The following is a 21,446-nucleotide window of genomic DNA, read 5'->3' on the forward strand; positions in this document are numbered from 1 at the left end:
CAAGTACCCAGAACATCATGTGTATCGGTGTCTCCGTGCTGAAAAATGGCAGTGGGGTGCTTTGAACTAAAGCTGGTTGAATGAGCTTTAGTTTAAAGCACCCCACCACCATTTTTCAGTGCGGGGGTGCTGACACATGTGATGCGGGAGTCTGCTGGACTGCAGTAATTTCCACACTCCAGCAGACTCAATTAGTCAAGTCTACTCCAGTGCAGGGTCGGAGCAGCCTCCCTGCTCGTGTATAGGAGACCCAAGTGTATTTTCTTGAATCCATTTGAAAAAGGAATTGTATCATTTTGTTCAGAGCTGTAAAGAGGATGTGAGGCAATTCTGAGGTCACCTGGACACATGTTTACGTCAGAGTTCACATGATTACTTTTTAGTTCCCCAATTCAGAAAATCGTTTACTGCATTTTATCACATTCCACACACCTTGCTTTTGGAAGGCAGAAGGTAAAATAAAACATGTCCTAGAATTATTGCCTGAAGCTGGCCTTTTCATAGAGAGCCTATGAGCCTTATATGTGTATGCTACATAAGCAAATACACTACATTTCTGCTTATCTTTCAAGAATCTGTTGAAGTGTGTGTCCAGTTAAACAGATGTGTGAGAATTGTCTTGAATAGGGAAGATTTCCTGACACAGCTTAGCTGCACTGTATCTTTTATATCATATGACATGATAATATGGGTTTGCTTTTCAAACTTTTTGGCACATAAAATTGTGTGCAGCCATGAGGATTGCATATGGAAAGTTAAACATATAAGTAGACATATGCATGTGCAGTTGTAGTTGTGGGCAGAGACCTGAGAGGGACTCAGGCAACACATAAATACATAAATGTTTGCACATCTCTACACTTCTGAATATCAGTCACTCTTTGTCCTCCTAAGCATTCACTTGGCTGCCTATTCGGCAGTTGCTAGGTTTATTGTGAGAGAAGGAAAGTGTATGAATTTGTACAATAAAAGCATAAATGCAATATTAAAACTTTGCTCTATATATCCTAGATGATGAGTTTGTTTCCTCTAGGAAGATTTAGTAGAACAGTGAGTTTCCTAGAAGCCTCCAAGGAACCTTTATGTCCCATTACAGTGTCAGAATAGATTTCCTAAAATCTGAGAAGAGATAAATCTTGATTTTTATGGGGTAATTTTTTAGTGTAATGCAGAAGGGAGTTACTCACACAAGTCGTGTAAAGGATAATGTGTTTGAACCTTTGCCCACTAAAGTTGAGGGAATTTTGCTATTAACTTTATTGGAAGGAGAATTTGTCAGGAGAGGGAGGATAGTTTTATAGAGGAGGATGACAGACCTTTGAATTCAGCAAATCGCTTAATCTCTCTAGATGAAGAAATTCACCTGTGGTACAGAGAGCAGCATAGTCCAGCTCAATAATTAAGCTCTGCATCAAGGTTGTACTAGAAAACTGCCAGAAAATAGTAATATAGGGAAGTCGTGACTAGTGTGTGGCCATTGGAAAGGTTGCAGTAGTAGGAATGTGAGACCAAAGCCTGCAAACTTACCTATATATAGCTAGTGTAGCTTTATTTGGTGCTCTTGATTAAACTCCAGGGCCACATCCAGATGAGCACGTCCATGGGGTATGTGGCACCGCAGACATGTCTGTGGTGCCACATACTGCACATTCAGCTGTTCTCCATGCTGCAAGGTAGAGGTGCGGGGGGGGGGGGGGAAGAGGAGGGGTTTAGACCTGGGGAGATCCTAGGGACAAAAACCTATGCAAAAAAAAGTGGAGTGACGCAAGTGGGAGCCTGACTGGTTGGAGCCATGCTCCGGCTGATGGCCAGGCTCCGAGTGGCAGGATTGCTGCTGCTGCAGGCCCAGAAGGCCCCCAGGAACCCAGGTAAGGCCGCTGAGGCCATCCCAGTGTTAGCCCCAGCCTCCCCTACCCCATCCGGGTAACCTGCCACATGCCAAGGTATGCCGCTGCTTCTTTTCCCTGGAGAAACAAACGTCCACACATATATGGACACGGCATAGATGTTTGCCAAACTTTCCCAAACATTGCTGAGAGTAGGTAAGTGTTTGAGCTATTACATATCCATCTCAGGAGATTATGTGGTCCTTTCACTCTAGCATTTGAACACTGTACAGTCTTTCTTGTAGTTACTTTCACAAGATTCCTCAGAAGCAGGGACGTGCTATTGTCTGTCTTTTACACATAGGGACTAAGGTACAGACTAAAGCAGTTGGCAACCTAGACCCCGCAGGCCATATCTGGTCCACAAAGGGAGTGGATCTGGCCCGTGAAAGTAAAAGCTGGTCCACATTTTGCTAAGGGTGCACCAGTCCCCAGCTGTTTTATCCAGTCTGTGTTTTGCTAATGGCATGTCCATCACCTCCAACCTCTCCAGCCAGTTGTCCCGTGGAGGGCTGCTCTTCCTCATTGCTTCCTTTGCTTGCTGGCAGTGCAGTGGCTGCAGCAGGACTGTGTTCCACGGTGCTGGCTGGGTCACAAGTGCTGGCCTGCAATGGTAAAAGGCTGCCAAACCCTGAACTAAGGCCGTGGGTGCACAGCATGTATATACTGCTGTAACCTAGCTTTACACTGGTGTGAAAAAGAAGCAAAGACACAACATATAGACCCTACTTTTGCCCAAAGTCATGCAGGTCAGGAAACTGAACCTAGGTTTCTGCAGTTGTAGTCTAATGCCCCAACCACTGAACCATCCCTTTCTTGCTATAAAAGTTATGACTTTAATTAGTGGCTCAGTCAGTCGCAGGCTTAGAGGAAGTCTTAAACTTTAAGACTTCCTTAGTTCCAGTCTCCTCTACTGATCCACATGTTTTTCTAACCTGTAAAAGCAGAGGAAACCCCCTTTTCTGATTCCTGTCTTTTGTACTTGGTAGAGTTGGCAGAATTGGATCAGCCATTAATTGATAGGAGATGCATGTTAAATGGAGTGGTGCTTCAGTCGGTTTGGAAGAAACTGATAGTTTTGATACTTGACAGGAAAACAACTTCTTTTCTAAAGACATACCTGATTTTTGTTTGTTTTTTTAAAGTCTGTCAATGTGTCTTGACTTTTCCTCTTGGTAGCAAGGATTTTTTACTTGGTGGGCCGTGTCTTCAGTTCTGCCTCACTCCCTTTGTCCTTCTTTGGCACTGGAAAAGGGTTCTATTTATGGCTTAAATATTTTTTGGGGAGAGGGCTTGCGCCTCCCCCCTACTGCAAATACAGCGTGAGCTGACAGCGCCTAGAGTAGAATCCTGGGTGCGGTGACATCAGTATGGCTGGAGCACACCACTGCCAGCTCTTGGGATTTCATGCATCATACGTTGCATGATACTTGCCAATTTTCTTAAAGCCCAAACTCTTACGAATTGTGTGAGTGCATCTGATTCTCAGCTTTCACTTTTTCTGTTAAATTTCTAGCCCTCATTGTTATGGAGATAAGCTTGAAAACATGAATCTTTGAAGTTCCAAAACCAGAAAGCAAATACAAGGAACGATTATTTTTATTTTTTTTTTATTTTATTTCATTTTTAAACCATATTTTTTTTTAGCTTGGCACATGAGTGTGGAATGCAAGGGGCTGGGTCATACTGGGAATGCTCCTGTTTTTCTTAGGCCACTGACAAATGTTCATTTAAGGGCACAGTGGGATCTGATTCCTGATCCTAACAGACATGACTTCTGCCATGCCAAATGTGCATACCCTTTACTTGCCAATGCAGAGGGGACCTAGGATCAACCCAGCAAGTTGCAAACTGGGTGTCCAACAATAAACTAATTCACAGATGGCTCCAGGACTGAACTGGAGCTGGAAATGGTGCTTGTATAATCCTTGGAGCTGGCTAAAAATCAGTTGATAGTCTGCTAAACCGGGATTATACCAGGACTCAGACTGTCCGGGATGGCGCTTACCAGCCAGCGATTAGCTGATTGTTGGTCCACATGGATCATCAACCCCAGTGTGGTCCCAGATCCAGCCTACAATCAGTTGATTGTTGGCTAACAGGGACTGGAGCCAGTCGAACCCCAGATGTGGCCCTGGATCTGGCCAACAAATGAGTGATTGGTGGGTGGCAGAGATGGCACTAAGGCCTGTTTGAGCTACAGTGTGGTCTCAAATCTGACCAATAATCACCTGATTGCTTCTTGACTAGTAGGGACTGCACTGGAGCTGACAGGAAATTTGAGGGTGGTCCTAACCCTGCCACACCTTCAATGTAAGGCATGATGGAAACCAGTCACAAAAATATTACACTTTTTTTTGTAAGATTTTTGTGGCTGGTTTCCCTTTCTATGGTGCCATTAATTGCTTGAATGTGTGGCTGAGTGGCTATTTAAGAAGTGATTAACAAATGAATTGTGTCTTAAGTGTAATATCTGCCTTAGTCACCAAGACTGCCTCTTACGGTCAATGGAGCTGGGGACTACTTCGGGTAGTAGCTGCTCCGTGTCTCATCAATGGTGAACATGTTCCAGAACTGTTCTATAAACAGAGGAGAGCCGTGTGTGGGAGGGATTGGACTTAATGCTCTTGAACAGATATTTGTTGCATGGTTGCCTGCAATTGCAGGATGCTGGACTTAATGAGCTGGGAGTTCCTTTTGAGTCCTCTGTCCCTACAGGATGATTAGATCCATAATCCCCTGGTCTAGACTTTCTGCATTTTTAATGTTGAGTTGCTTTGTAAATAAGGGGACAGATTATCTTTTGGTGTAATTCAGAATGGCTTATTAAAGTCATCTGTTTACACCAAATAAGAACCTGGCCTCAAAATGATGTCTTGAATCTGTTTATTTCATTATTACTCTCAGCAGTGTTCCTTACCATCTTTAATTTTTTCAGTGCCCTACAGATACCAAAGCCACATTTGGGGTCCATATTAAAATAGTGGGAGACTGGACAGGTATGTAGAAGCAAATTTTCCTTTTTAGGAATGCATATCATAAGTTGCAGTGTTATCAGCTGCTGGCTCCAGCACAGTGATCTCACTTCCATTTGTTAAGTTTTCTCATGAGAGATCATTCATGTTTATTTTTCCAGAGTTGCTGTTGTTGCTTTCTCAAGGCAGCTGCTGACGTATTCAGATGTGTATTTCTTTCAAATAATGCTTTTTTTTTTAAGCTAAGAGATGTTCTGATTGTTAGTTAATTATTAGTAATATGCTTCAGTCTCTCTCCTTTCTTCAGTAGCCTGCTGCCTCTTTGCCGAGTGTAGTGCAAACTGTAGAAATGCTGAAATGTGCAGTTCCTAGATAAGGGGATTTTAATATCAGCCATTTGGTTGGTTGCCAGGCTAATTAACACCTATGGCACACTGTGATTAGAGGTTGCTTTCATGTTCTCCCATGCTCTTCCTCTGCTCCGTGAATGTCCCCCTGGCCACAGGTGTTAGCCAGGATGCCATACAAAGGAAAATTGTAATTTGCTGCTCAGCATGACATCTATAGGCTTACGTGGCGGTTGCCATTATTGCCCAGTGGCTGCCTTTTTCCAGTTTTGCATTTTTATCTTAAAAGGAAAAGCCTATGAAGATGAAGCTATCTTTTTCCTTTCTTGTGTAGGAATGGAATAACTTTTATATTTTTGCTGATTTATCTTTTGTGCGGGTGAGCTGGAAAGGTTTGTCACTGGCAGGGGGGAGCAGTTTAGGGGATAAATGGGATGGAAAGGTGTTAACTAACTGAGCTTTCTTGAAGGAGCAGGAGCTTCAGAAGTTGTGACCAATTGAATATGTCTTGGTGGAGAAGGTTTTATGTTTATATACCTTTTCCCCAACCCACTATCTTCTACACTCTAAGCTTTTGGAGTCAGGGAATTTTATTACTTTTGGTCTGTGCAGTGCCTAGCACACTGGGAGCCCATTTTTTGACGGATAGACATTACAGTAACAAGCAATAGTAGTAACAATAATAGCCAGACAATTGTGATTTTGTTTCACAGGTCTTGTCTCCTTGGTCCACATCCTTTTTTTTTTTGGCTGTCTTCCTGTATCCAATTTTTATATTTCAAATAGTGTATATCTGACATGACAGAGGGCTAACGAGTTATGCCAGAGAGCTCAATTAAAGCCTGAATTAAAAGGGATGCAGATGGTGCAGATGTGCTGTAAATCACAGAGAAGGCCTGATTGGTTATTAGACATTTTTCATGTCACCCCCTGACTGCTACTCGCACCTGTGAGATGCCAGGAAAGAGCGTTTCCCTAGGTATTTCTGTCTTGAATGACTTGAGGCAGGAGGGATGCTGTGCTGCTGTGGGCAAATCTAGTCTATGAGTTATATATTTGGCCTGAGTCACTAAAGCTGAGTTTTGAGGCTCTTTGAAAATTGAATGAAACACCTTGTGGCCTGAAAGTAGATTTTATGTAGATCAATGAGGCAACTGTTCTGAGTAGGAGATGCAGAGAAATATTGAGCAGTTATGTCTTGTTTTGAATGGGAGTAGTCACTTCCTTCCCATTTATAAGCAGCAATACAGAGATAGCAATACAGAGATGAGTGAGCTGGAAACTCCTGGTGGGAGGTTTCTGTTGGGAACATTATTTTCATGCTCAAGTCTCAGCAGATATAAAGTCAGTTTCCCAATAGATACAGAAAGTGGTTTCTAAACAAATAACAGGGACTCTAGAAGTAAATGTTCAGCCTCGAAGCAGACATTTAAGGCAGTATAATTGTTGGCTTTTTAAAAAGATTAGTGATTTAGTACCATTGGGCACAGGGGCAGTTAGAACATGGGGAAAAAAATTGTAGCTGGGAGACCTGTTTCAGGAGAATGGCCTTGGGGCCAGATCATAAAGTGACATCTTTCAGTGTCACTCCATTAGCCAATGTTTCTGGTGTGGTTTCTACCAGCTGAGGACTTGGTCCATTTTACAGATACATTTTCAGAAAGGCTGAGTAGGGCCTCCTTTTTTTCTAGTCAAAATTTGCTTCCTCCCAATGAATTTCAGTTGCAGCTCTGTACAATTTGTATCACGAATGTTACAGTAGTTTCCAGAGATCCCAGAGTGCCCTATCCTGACAAACACTAAGTGAGAGACTGTCCTTGTCCCAAGACAGAGCTCCATGTAGGAGGCGAGAGATCCTGTGGGTGCGTTTACACATACCACTATGGCACCGTTGTTACTGCGCTGTTATTTAGTACTTCCATGTGTACTATCCCATGATATCCTTTTGGAAGTACTAAATGATGGCACAGTAACAGCCTATACTGTGCTGTGCATACCACGCACAGTTATTTTTTGTCACTATGTCACTGTAGCGACACGCTATAACAGGGAAACGTATTGCTCTGGCGATGGAGCTGCAGCATCATGGTTTTCCCCCAGGACACTATGTCGCTGTAGCGCGTTGCTACAGTGATGCAGCTTCACATGTAGATGTGCCCTACAGTCCTCTCCTCTACATGCATTGAGGTAAGGGACAGCGTGATCCAATAAAACACTTGGTTGCCTTAAATCAGTGTCGCTGTGTCAGTGAAGGGCGCAGTTTTGTGGAGACAGATCCATTGCAGTGAAAGGCTCAGAGTATGTGCTGTTATACTTGTAAGCAAAGCCAGCTTATTTTGCTGCCTTAAACCAGAGTAAGCTATACCAGCCTAAGCACATCTGCATAGGAATCACTGCATCTACCCTGGTGTGGCATGCTGATGCTCTAGTTATCCCAGCAGAGGTAAGGGCAAAACCTTTCATTGTAGACAAGGTCTCAGATTCAGTAGATAATCATTAGATTTAATAAGCTTTATGAACAACTGCCGGTTCCGCTTGTATGGCATCTGGATGGTGACCCTGTTCTTCCCCAGCTGTTAGCTAGATATTTACAGATTTTGGCAACCGTTGATCCTTCCATTTACAGATTTTATTTTTGGTTTAATATCAGTTTGTCTCAACTTTGTCACCAGTCACCTAGCCTCTCCCCCTCCCCTTCTTTCCCTTGCTTCTTCCTCAAAACTGCTACCTGGTTATTTCAAAGCTGGCATTTCAGCTGGCACCTCCTGCAGGGAACTGGGAGGCCGCAGGCCATGCTGGATCTGTTCAGCAGTATACAGCAGTGAGAAAAAAACACCATGCTGTCAAAACAGTGCAGCTCTCACTACATCCACTTCAGCTTGTTAGGCAGAAAGTGGTATTGATGGCTTCGAAACAGACATCCCTTTTTGCTGCTGTGCAAAATATGTTTTCATGGAAAACAAATATACAGAGCTCAGAAGTATTATGGTGAACTGGGTATTTTGAATCCAGTAAAAAGACTGCAGCATGTTGCAGTGTTTTTTGGGTGCCAACTAGTTATAGTATATTAAGAAAAGCATTTTGTGCTCTGCCTTTATAATAACTTTTATTGTATAAAGATATCGGGCTGCCATCAGATTACTCATGAGTTACCCATGATTGCTGGGTAACAGCACAGTAATACTGTGACAGTGTAACGGCACTGTGTTTACCCACAATTGAATCTGAGACTCTGTCTTATACCATAAGTCTTGCAAACTCATCTGAATCAGTTTTCTCTGGGGAAACCTAACAGGTTGCTACCCTTGCAGCCATCTTCGTTAGTCCAATAAACATTGCGGTGCATGGCTCGATTTTCTCAGGCAGGACTTGGGCTTCAGTGGGGCAAAAGCGTTCCTCAGGTTTATGTGCAGATTACCCTATTTGAATCCACTGCAGAATTAAAAAAGAATTAAATTCTTTAAAAAAAAAAAAAGAATTAAATCATCTTTAATTATTATTAGCTCTTCCCATATTTGATGTTTCTCTGGAAGCCCTAAATCAAAAGTTTCCAAACAAAATCTCATCTTCCTTTAACATTTCTCTAGCTCTTAGACTTCAGAAGAGCCAGAAAATGTAAATGGAGTGCTTAAAAACCTAGAAAACAAATAAAAAGGACCCTAATTTTTTTTGTTTTTGAAATATCCTGATGTTTGCACCAATCCCATGATATCTATGGGCTTGACTTTTCACCTTTTAATATGTTTTGGACTGGCTTTATTGTTAAATGAATATGCCTATGACTCTGAGGAAAACTTCTGAGTGTAACTTCTTAACCACTTCCAATTGCTACCAACTTTTTCCAGATTCTGGGGACAGTAATTACTAGGCTTGAGAGCGAGGTAAACTACATGCCATAGGAATATTAGAAGATTTAATTTAGATCTTAGGCTTACTTAGAGCTAAGTCATGGGTGGGTAAAGTCCCATCCATGGGCCAGATCAGGCCCACAATGGACTCGATTTCCCAGCAGCCCCTGCCTGTATCCCTCTGGCCAGTCTCCATGGAGATCCCGGGATGACCCTGTGCTCCTAGGGTCTCCATGGAGACTGACCTGAGCAGTGCTGGCAGGGTGCATGGTTGGGCAAGGAGCTGCTCTGGGGCCAGGACTGGGATCTTACGGCGGTGACAACATGGCCCCGAGCTGGGGCAGAGCCGGGTCCGGCCTGCGCTGTCACCACTGCAAGGTCCTGGTCCTGGCCCCAGAGCAGCTCCTTGCCCAGCCATGCACGCTGCCAGCACTGCCTGGACCAGTCCCTGTGGAGACTCTGGCCCCATGCCAAAATGGCCCCACTGCTGCTGGTGTCAACGTGGAGACCAGTGAGAGCTGCCTGGGCAGGAGCTGCTGGAAAATGGAGTCTGGCTGCTGGCCAGATCCATTGTTTTGCCCACCCCTGAGCTAAATGCTCTAAATCTCTGCAAATTATTCTAATTTTTCTGACATTAGTCCAGTCTTGATCACTTGGTGCTACACTGCTAGGGCCAAAGGGCTAGAAAACTGATTTAATAGTTGGGTGATTTTTCCCAACATGTGACCCTTGCTTCAGTTGTATGTAGGGATGGCTAAACGTGCTCTTTGTTAACCCCCAACAGCTCCTAACCCAAAGAGTTTGACTGGATTGTGTTGGGATCTTGCAGCCAGGTACAATTTAGTGGCACATAGAGGAAGTAGAAAGGAAGAGATATTTCATTTTCTGTAATACAAGGGATAAGATTTGAGAAATCAGGTTAGCATGTCACATAAGCAGTAACAAGCCCTAATGGGGCTTGATTCAGGCTGGAGAGAAATTAAAATGGAAAGGAAATGAAAGAAACAGAAAACAAAAGGGGGCAGGGAGGAGGAGGGAGGAAGCGAGTTTGAATGGACGATGTGACAACGCTCTCTCATGATTGTCATAATTAGTGGTTACCAAGTTTCTTTTAAAATAGCTAGCCATTACTGGTAAACAAATACAATTATTGGTTTCGACATTACCCTAACTTCTGTTCTGGTTTGGAACTGTTTCAGTTCATGCTGGTATGCTTTAATAGTTCTCATCATATGTTATAATAGGTTTTGGGGGGTAAGAACGTGATAGCAATCCCAGTAGAATCAAGTCTCAATTCCTGATTAGCAAGCAGTGGTACTCTGTTGGGTGTCCTAAGACTTCACGTTTAAGCTTTCAAACTATAACATCTAAATGGTAAATTTTTAGATTTAAAATGTTCAGGATAGAACTAATGTGTTACTGGAGAAACAGTTTACTACAGACGTGATTCTGCAACCCTTAATCATGTGAATAGCCCAGTCTCATTCAATATTTGCATGGGTAAGGCTTACAGAATGGAGTCCTGAAATAGACTGATTTTATTGCTTTTTCATATAACTGATTATGTCAATAAAAGTAGTTCTGTTTCATTACCATGTGGTTAAAATGATTTAACAATGCAATTATCCAATGTCTACCATGGAGAATATTGCCTTACTCTTCAGAGCTATTAATGTTCATTAAGTTTATTATTATTATTATTATTATTATTCATTACTACAGATAAACTGATTAAAAGAAATCATTAACTGAGTAGAAAGTGGGCAGGGGAATGGACAAATTGGCTTATTGGCTAAATACTGGAAGCTCCATTGTTTTATTAGAGAATTAAATTTAATGATAGTCTGTTCACGCTTATATAATTCAGGTTGAAAATATTTACTGATGTCCTTCTTCAGCTGGTTTGGTACAACACATACTATAGCATCAGTCAGTTGGGTTCTGAGAAGTTTATTCCTTAACTTACAGAGAAAGGGTAATGCTTTTAAAGCAAAATGTTGGCTTTCTAGCAACAACTGTCCTACACTAGTCTTTATTTTTAGAGTGCCCCTCATGCCCAGTCCTCCATTTTTTTGCACTTGTAAAACTTTTTGTGTTATAGAAGGAGGGTGTAACATGACTAAATGATTAGTTTTTTCTTATTCTACATGTAAAATAAGATGGATTATGTTCTAGTTAAACCCCTGACCCAAACCTTAAAATATCTGGGAAAACTCCCTGCATTCTTTTCATGATATCTTGTGTAATCTTAGCTTTCCTATCTGTGAAATGAGTACAATACTGCTGGGCGTTGTCCAGCTACATCCAGATCATTTCTCTTCCAAAGATTATATTGACTATTTCAAACACATAATGATATGCAAGGTACACTTGGTATCTATATGATATGTTGCTCTGACATAACCAAAGTGATACAGTCAGGAAGGGTAAAATGAAGGGCTGTTAATAGTTTTTTTTTTCCCTACAAATGAGTAATGAGTTTGAGAATATATGTTGTCCGCCTGAACTTCTCGGTCCTGTGTCTGTAGCTTTAAGATTCTCAGGTACTCCTTCGTTTCCAGGGAGACAGAGAGGTGCATATCAGGAGGCCATCTCTTCCTGCATGACTGCATCTCCTTGGAAACACTAGTGCATCCCCCGTAGTCACCATTCAAGTTTCATTGAGCAGTCCCTAATGAAGTGACTTCTTGTCTGTTTCCGGATCAGTGAGGCTTCCCATCCCTGGATCAAATAAGATGCCAGGTTTCCCCACGACTCTGGAATAATGTTTTGGTGTTATAAAAATGTGAAACGACATCTCTTTTAAACAAGGTTTCTCTCCTCGACATTGTGAGCAATGCATGGTTTTTGTTAGGAAAATGCAAAACCACATCATTTAAAAGGAAAAACCATATTCAACATATTTTTAAAAAAAATTAGTCTTACCTAACAGCGATTAACTGCAGTTTTGTATGGACTGAAAGCTTTACAATTGCATAGGGCAAGATGGCATCCTGTTTTCAATATGAATTGTTCTGATGCTGCCTTCCAGCCAGGGGATGCCTTTATGTTTTGTATGCCAGTCAGCCCTCATTTCCCTGCATGTCACTTCTTAGGGACAGATCTAATAAAGGACATGGACAGCTGTCTATTGGGCCCTGCGATGTCTAATTTTCCAGGTGCCAGGCTCTCACAGTGGAATCAAGAACCCAAAGTTCTCCTCCAAGTAGTTGCTCGTACACAGTCTCACTTTTTGGTGCGTTTCAGGCCCTGGTCTTTCTTGGAGCCGTTTTGTGCCGTATTAGTAACTGCAGAGTTCTCTCCAGGCCTGCCCTTCCCATGTGCCTCGTGTGTCTTAGCAGCTTTAAGCATTTTATAATAAACAGACATTGGATGAAAAACAGAAATAATCCTGGAAACAGGGACCTAAATCCAAAAGAAACTTTCCCTTGACCCTCCCTGGGAAATGTGTTAACATCAGGCAACAGAGCCACACTCCTCCTTATGGTCTCTCCTTCTGCCCCCCGTGCTTCCGCCCCCCGCCCCCCAAGTCTTGCTTGTATGTCAAAGACTTGTTTTATTTCTTCTTTACCCTGCCATACCTTTGAGAGCCCACAACCAGATTATCATCAGCAGACATAAGACATAAGAAACTTAGAAAAAAGGAAGAAGATACAGTTCTGGAGATAATATTTATTCTTTTGTCCATTTAGAATTGATGACAACTAGAATCGAAAGTGCCACTGTATGATGCCTGATCACTTATCTATTTTCTACCCTTGTGAAAACAGATTGTGTGATACCTTTGCTGGATGGAATGAAAAAGCTTAGTTTTGAAGATTATGAAGGCTTGATGGTCCTGATTTATTTTAGAAATGAATTGTTGGTCTTATGTATCATAACACTTGTTCACTATTATAAAATGGTCTACTCCATCGTACACACACACACCATTAGCAGAGTTCAAGACTGAACAGGCATAGCTACTGGAAGTTCCGTTTGCCTTTATACGTGGTTACTCCAATCTAGCACTGAGTCATGTTGGCAGTGATAAGCAAATGATGCCATCTTGCCATTGCAGTCCATGCTGTAACCATGCCATGAATAAAAATGGATCAGCAGCTAGGAGCTCTGAACTCACTTGATACAAAGTTCTTGTTTTCAATTTCAGTTTGGGGATATCAGACTTCTGGGATGTGCGGTCTGATTTTTTTTGAGGGGGTTCAAGGCACTTCCTTGTAAATGTCTAGTGCTTTAGAAGCAGGATTTAGTTTAACCAGCTATTGTGAAATGACGCACATCAGTAAGACCGTTCATAACTCACTAAGTTATTAGCTGATATGTTGTACTATAAAGCAATATGGCCATGTGAAAGAATTAGCAAAGTGGAAGTAGTTTACCCAGTGTGTGAATGGGATTTGAGCTGTATGTGGCAGTGAAAAGCATGAGATTCAAGGAATGCTGAGCAGTGTGAGCCATGCCGGTAATTAGCAGTGGCTTGTCATGAAAGGCAACAGCTGACAGGCCCATGTATAACATGCATGTCATTTCAGTGACATTGCATATATGCCAGGCTTAAATCCCACATTTTTTTTAGCTCTTCCTTTTTTTAAAATTTAGAATTGTTTATAGTGTATTGTGTATATGTATGCTATTTTTTATTGCGTTAGTCCAGGCTACACTAAAATTAAATCATATTTCATGTCACCTATTTTGACAGTGGTTGTTCAGGAAAAAACAGAAATGTAATAACTATTTTGAAAAGAAGTGTTTCTGTTGAATTTTTGTGTAGAAAACTATCAAAACATACCTAATTTTTCATACAATTAAAATTAAAAATACTTATCTGGAAGCCACAATGATTCAGTCATTAAATGCTGCCATGTTGCCTCACACTGCTTGTAGTTGGGTGCCTGAAGCTCCCATATTCTTCAGTAGGCTGGTTTCCAAGCCCGACTACTTTTCTAAGATGCAATGTGGGCTTTCATCTCGGAAAGACTGACAATGCTTAGTGGTACCACAAACCCTGCCAGGTAAATGAGATGGGGACATGAGGCAACTGGAATCCATCTCTGGGAGAGTGCACTAGCATAACCAAATAAAAAATTTTGGCTTTCAGAATTTTGAGAAGAAGCAAAAAAGAATTTCCTATAAAAATCAGCACTTTTAGTGAAAAAAGAACTTTTTTTTCTTTTCTCTGTGCCCCACCCCTCAAATGTTTGCCAACCCCACCCAGATTTGATAGAAAATTAGCATCCAGACCTAAATAATTGAAATGAGAGAGTTCTTTTTCCAGTTGGAAATCCATCAGTTCACATTCAGCAATTATAAATTGGAAACAGATGGGCCCTGTTTGGAACCAAACAACATTACTGTATTTCCTTGATTCTAAGTCACCTTGCCTTTAAGATGACCCCTTCCCCCCCCCCCAAATATTAGATTCTACATATAGAAAATTTACAAATTTGTTATAATTTTCCAGGTATAGAATCTAAATATCGGAGGGTTGTCTTAAATGCCTCCATCCCCTGCTACAGTAGGGAAAGGAATGACTGACGGAGGTCAGGTGACCCCCCCCTTAATAGATTTCATAGACTTTATGGCTGGAAGGGACCTTGGAAGATCATCGGGTCCAGCCCCCTTCCCAAGGGGCAGGAAGTCAGCTGGGGTCAGATCACCCCAGCAAAATAAGCATCCAAGCATTTCTTGCACTGTGCTCCCTCCACTTCATCCCCTTGCAGACTTCCTACCCCCCATCTCCGGCACCCCGCCATGCTTCCCACTCCTCCTCCTCTTCCCTCTCCCATTACTGTTAGATGCTGCTGGGCCTCTGTTCTCCTGCAGAGCACAACAGGTGGGAGCATAGCCCCTGCCAGCCATGCAGCTGTGCTGGTGTTACTGATTGGCTGGGCAGAGGCCATGTAGCAGTGTTTGCACTGCAGATTGGCCAGGCAGAGGAGAGGATTTCCATGTGCTCTTTACCCAGGAGGGAATCCAGTATGAGTTGAGCTGAGCTGTGCCTGACTGTAAGTGGGGAAAAGGGGAAGGGGGCAGAAGCTGCAGGGGGCAAGTGGAGGTGGGGGCAGGAGGCTGCTATCGTCTGACTGGCCCCAACCTGGGCTCAGGGCCAGAATCAGAGCTGCAGCAGCTGCCTGTCCCCTCCCCCCCCTGCTTTGCACATGAATCTAAGACGGGGGCTTTTTCTTCCCATGCTGTTTCGGGGGGAAAACCTAGTCTTGCATTCAAGTAAATACGGTAAGTAGTGCCGTAGTATCATGAAAAAGGGATGGTCCATAGTCACCTTGACTGGGTATTCTGGTATCAGGAAGCATTGTTTTGGGGTGGAGGGGTGGCTGTTTATACACCTGCCTATTAGTAAAGGTGGGGACTGAGTTAATTACAGTTTTTAGAGAGATTGTGCCTCCCACAATGATGACAGGATCAAAAGCATGTTCAGAGGTGTCTGAGTTCCTGTGAAATGATTACTATAATATTGATGTGATTTTATTGCATTATCTAGATGTTAAAGCACCTAGAGCCTTGGAAAAGCCCCTAGTATTACTTTTAACTTATGTTAAGTGGGTGAATTATAGTCTCTTTTCAATAAATAGAATTAAGCACCCTCCCTTAACATGAATTGAATATAATCCCTTCCATTTTCTACATAAGTGACATTTCCTCAGGGGAGATTTTCCCCCGCATTTTCAAAAACAAACTCAGGTATTCTCAGTGATGTCTGCTCAATGACTATCATTAGCCCAACAAGTGCATAGCTTTATCATGAGGCTTCCAGTTGTCCTGTACGTGTCAGTTAAGTGCTACTTGACTGGACTTTTAAAAATGAAGTACAGCTAGAAGTAGCAGCTTTATTATTATTTTGTTTGAATTGTCTGTAATGGATACTATGTTAAATCTGCCGTATTAACAAATTACATAAATACCGTGGCAGAAATTCCTAATTTCACTTGTTTAAAAAAAAAAAGTGTATGGATGACCTGTTAGTCTGCATAATAAGTAAAAAATCCTGAATAGAAATGCATTGCCTTTTGCTATTTCTATCTTTAAGACAATTTACCTCTCTAGGTTTTATTGTGATGTTACTAGATGATGATGATGATGATTTGATTTGATTTGATTGGATTTTTAATGCTGAGCTAGCTCTTTGTAGGTTTTTTCCATTGCTTCTGTAACGTGGGAGGCACTTGATGGGCCCCCAGTGAGAATCTGTACAAATAGATAAAAAAATAACATGATAGAAACTTTCAATGCAAGAAGTTCATTTCTATACATTTCTTTCAGATTGCACAGGGAACTGTCTGAACAATATTTAACCAACTATGTTTTAATTTTGAAAACACTCTAGCCCAATTTGCTAATGTGGTATTAGGCAGTATCATTTATGGCTCAGTCTTTTAGTGGTACTTTATGTGTCAAGTCAAACCTCTATATTTTGTGTCTGCCCCACCCCCCATTATATTCAAAGCATACTGGAAGTTAAGAATGAAAAAGCTATCTAAGAGCAAATCTTGTAGTCTTTATCAAAACAAGAACTTCCACTGAAATTAGTTCAAGGACAGAAAAAATAAAGAATAGTAAATCCTATTTTTTGTTATGAGGAAAATAAATACTAACTTTAGACTGTAAACTATAGGAAATTGTCCAGCTAAAGTTATCATCAATGAGTTGTTTAACTCAGCTATAGCAAGAAATAGCAGATATGCACATAGCAGTGTGAGATCAGATCAAAATAATATTTGGGTCTATTACTTGACACACTATAGACTTTCCTTTTTCTCATCCATCCGAATGAAACGGAGTGCCAATATATCATGGCTCATTTAATTTTCCTATTATTGAAGTGATTTCCTTTGCACTGGGGTTACATATTTTACTTCATGAGATGTGCAAGGAAATGGAGTCTCAGATGTGATTAGGTCTTGGGAAAAGACATGCGTTTCTTCCGGTGATCATCCCCAGAGGACTATCACAGTTTATTTAGAATACAGGATCCAGCTGAGCTCTGAGCTCTGATCTCTTTACAGTTTGTTGTACCTTCAGTGCATCTAGTTCTGAGAGAGCTTTTACAATGAATCGTGTAAGAAACATTCTTTGGAAAAAACATAGTTAAAAACTGTGGTGGTGGTTTCTGTAGGCTTCGTGCCTGACTGCTTTTGTTCTGTGTCTATCACGTGCATCCTTTTGGGTCAGATAAAGATGCAGCTAGACAGGGACTGATGGGACGGGAAAAGCATTGCACCTTCTAATAGAATCAGAGTTGGAAGGGGCCTCGAGAAGTCATTTAATCCAACCCCCTGCCTGAGGCAGGATCATCCCTATCTCAACCATTTTATACAAATCCTAACCTCTACCAAAGTACTGTCAACCCTGACACAACACGGACATAGTACCCTAACCTGCTATAGGTGAAGCAGGAGAATCACAGCAGCCCATGACCTGCTTCTGTGAAAGGTTATCAGTATACCTATGAAAGGTTATCAGTATACACATGAGCTATTAGCTATGGCCACCTGCTACAGAGGAAGGCAAAAACCCTGGTGATCTGTATTAATCTGACCATAGGGTAAAATTCTTTCCTGACCCCAGATATAGCAACTGGCCTGATCCTGACCGGAGGGGACAAGACCCTCCACCCAAGAACCTCCGGCTTTGGCACCCAAGAACCAGCAGGAGCATTGGCACAGCCCAGTCAAAGTCCCCAGCCTTGGCTGTAGCCAACACCCCGTGCCTGTAAGGGAGTCTTAAAAACACACTGAGGCATGTAGCAGAAAGGTGGGCAGGGCAACCAGCAAACAATACCTAAAGTAGTGTTTCATCTATGTGTAGTGCTCAGATTTCTTTCTGCTTTAAGCACATATGTTTCCTCCATTATCCTAGTTTGAGAGTACCCTGCAATCTCTAGGATGGAGGACAGTGTTGTGAATTATTCTTTTTCAGATGGAGACCTTAAGTATGAAGAGGCTAAGTGACTTGCCCAGGATCATACAAGAAATCTTCATTCAAGCAGTGATTTGAATCTAGTTTTCCTGAGTGTTAGGGATAGTATTCTAATGCTTATGTTATCCTATTTCACTTTTGTTTCATTCTTGAAAGGACTTGCTCCTCAGATTTTCAAAACTTATTTTTAAACAAATGACCAAATGGCATTAAACAATTTCTCAATATACCACAGCATAAAACCATTTCTCCTCAGATTAGTTAATTGGAAGTCCTAGCACAATTATGGCAATGTGGGTGGTTTAATAGGGCAAACTGATGAATTGTTTGCATAGCTGGAGTACTGCCATAGATGGGCATAAAAGGAAGAAGAGGCTGGACAAAAATATATATATGCATGCTCCCTCCCTTTTTGTCCGGCCTCTTCTTCCTTTTATGCCCATCTATGGCAGTACTCCAGTTATGCAAACAATTCATATATATATGCCCCCTCCCTTTTTCTATGTATGACATACACTTGTTTCAAAATGCAGTACAAAGTGGAAAGTGAGGAAGCATGTTGAAAGTGTCTAGGTCAAGGTAAGAGGGGAAAAGAGCCAGGGCAGCGTCATGGCAAGTGGCTTCTATAGTTCACCAAACAAAGAGGAGGAAATGGATGAGACTTTTCTCTAACAACCTGGTGGTGATGGGAGATTTTAGTTACTGTGACATCTGTTGTGGGGCGGTGATGGGAGATTTTAGTTACTGTGACATCTGTTGTGGGGCAGGAGGGGGTAACATAGCAATGCAAAGGCAGTCCAGAGTGTGTGTCAGAGATCAGTTTTTTGTACAGATGATGGAAAAGCCAGCTAGGAGGGAAGTTCTCAGTTACTTGTTCACAAATATAGAGGAACTGGTTGAGAATGTGAACATAAAAGGCAGTGTGACAGTGACCATGAAATGACAGAGTTCAAGATCCTGAAGAAAGGAAGGAAGGAGAGCAGCAGAATAGAGATGCTGGATACAGCATTGGGCCTCTATGAGATCTAACAGGGCAAATGGCATCTGACGCCCAAGAAAGGGCCAATCTCCTAAATGACTTTTTTGCATTGGTTTTTCACTCTCCCAAGGAGATCACACTGTCAGAAAGGACACAAACCATCCTGGGAGTGAGTGATGGGCCCAAAATTGATATGGATCAGGTGAGGGAACACCTTGAAAAACTAGACATTCACAAGTCCACGGACCCAGACAGAAGGCACCTGACAGTCTTGAAGGAGCTGCCAGACATCATTGCATCCCCTTGGCAAAGATATTTGAAAATTTGTGGTGCTCGGGTGAGGTCCTGGAAGACTGAAAAGAGCCAACATGGTCCCTATCTTCAAAAAAGGGAGGAGGGATGACCCGGGGAATTATAGACCAATCAGTCTGACATCCATCCCTGGAAAAATCGTGGGGAAAATTGTCAAGGGATCCATCAACACCGGACTAACTGAAGGCAAGCATCTGAATGCCACCCAACATGGCTTTGTGACTGGCCGGTCTTGCCTAACTAAGCTCATCTCCTTCTGTGACCAGGTAGGTACAAAGGAGAACTTTACTGGTTACAAGGAGTAGGTTTGGAATAGGGTACAGGGTAAAGCAATATCAGAGAAATACCTTAGAGCAAACAGTGGCCTGGTAGCCTTTAATCACGCATCGGAGTTATTGAAAGCTATATATCTATTTAGATCTCAGCTTGCTCACAAGTATCATCCAGAGGCAATAAGGTTCTCCTTTGTACCTAGCATGGGAGACTTATTGGGAGCAGGTCTAGAATATGCCTTGGGGTCCTGTTGGTTTGGCTGACAAGGGTAGACCATTAATTGTGCTTCAGACTGAGGGAAGCACCGCAAGTTCTTGCAGTGGGTCAGGTACCCTCAAGGACTCACAGGTCCCAGATCAGTCCAGACTCTGGGTGGTGGCATTATCGCCAGGCTTGTGGGTGGGCTCCAGGAAAGGGGTCAGTCTGATGTGAGGTGCCCCCAGGGAGGTACTCGGAGCCTGGAAGGTGATTGGGTGCAGCGAGGTGGGTCAACTCAGGAGCACCCCCTACTAGCCCACCACAAGGGCATTTTGGGGGAACTAGGTCAAAGGTTTTCTTGAAATCCAGATATATGACATCTACATCATCTCCCTTGTCCAGGGCTCGAGTTATCCACCCCACTGCACCCAACCACCTTCCAGGTTCCAAGCGCCTCCCTGGGGGCACCTCACCTGGATATCCTGGATATTCACCTGACCCACCTGCAAGCCTGGGGACTACTCCTCTCCTCCTGGGAAGTCCTTTACTTATATAGCCCTTATGACCTCATTTATCTGATCCTATGAAGGCCAGTGACTGTTGGGTGCCAGCCAACTGATTTGAAATGCATCACTGGTTGCTGGGTAAACTGCCAAACTCTGGTGTGCATCCATCAATGCATCTGAAGCAAAACCAGGGGTGTCATCTTCCCGCTTTACTTGGCCCTGGTGGGACCGCAGCTGGAGTACAGTTTTGGTCCCCCACTTCAGGAAGGATGTGGAAAAGATTGAGAGAGCCCAGAGGAGAGCCTGGAGGGCAAGCTGTACGAGGAGAGGCTGAGGGACTTGGGACTCTTCAGTCTGGAAAAGAGAAGGCTCAGAGGGGACTTGGTGGCAGCACACAATTATATAAGGGGTACACCAGGACCTGGGACAACAGCTGTTTACCAGAGCTCCCCAAGGGAAAACAAAGTCTAACAGCCAGAAACTCCAGAAAGGCTGATTTAGACTAGACATAAGAAAACAGTTTACGGTGTGTGTCCAGGGTCTGGAACAGACTTCCCTCCCTCCAGGTTTTGCAAGCACCTACTCTGGACTCTTTCAAAAAGCGTGTGGATGTTTTTCTTGCTGGGGTCACTTGATCTTAGCTGACTTCCTGCCTATGGAGGATGGGGGGATGGATTCAATGATATCACAAAGTCCCTTCCATCCCCTAATATCTATGAAATCTATGATTTCAAGAAAGCAAACTAAAAAAAAATCAGATGTCTAATATGGGTCATAAAAGGCAACAACCAAAAACATGCAACAGAAACAAGAGGTTCCTTAACGAATTCAGGATGCAGTCTAGTAGCAGGTGATCTGGAGTAGGCTGAAGTCTATAGTGCCTTCTTTACATCAGTCTTCCCAAAAAATGTCAGCTAACACGAGAAGTGCAGTTGGCAGCATGAAGAGTGGAGGAGATAATCAGCCTAGGCTGGGGAAGAACACGTAAGAGATTACTTTGAGAAACTGTTAGTATTCAAACCAGCAGACCTGAATGAGACGCAGCCTAGAGTACTAAAGGAATTGGCAGATATAATTGCAGAGCCATTAGATATTATCTTTGAGAACTCTTGGAAAGAGGGTGAGGTTCTGGGTGATTGGAAAAAAAAAAATTAAAAAAAATTAAAAAAAAAAAAAGCCTCTAGTCAC

At 42.5% G+C, this 21,446-nt stretch overlaps 1 protein-coding gene across 6 annotated transcripts in view; it reads left to right on the forward strand.

Annotated features, from left to right (window-relative positions):
- NOX4 (NADPH oxidase 4) overlaps positions 1-21,446 on the forward strand; it is a 196,371-nt gene that overhangs the window by 90,452 nt on the left and 84,473 nt on the right. For all 6 annotated transcript variants that reach the window (XM_019530364.1, XM_019530362.1, XM_019530363.1 and 3 more), the window contains one exon: positions 4,825-4,885. In XM_019530364.1, the coding sequence (XP_019385909.1) occupies positions 4,825-4,885 (61 nt within the window). The remainder of the gene's footprint in view (positions 1-4,824; positions 4,886-21,446) is intronic.

The sequence above is a fragment of the Crocodylus porosus genome, unplaced genomic scaffold (assembly GCF_001723895.1).
Source record: "Crocodylus porosus isolate Cpor-Errol unplaced genomic scaffold, CroPor_comp1, whole genome shotgun sequence".
Classification (NCBI taxonomy): Eukaryota; Metazoa; Chordata; order Crocodylia; family Crocodylidae; genus Crocodylus; species Crocodylus porosus.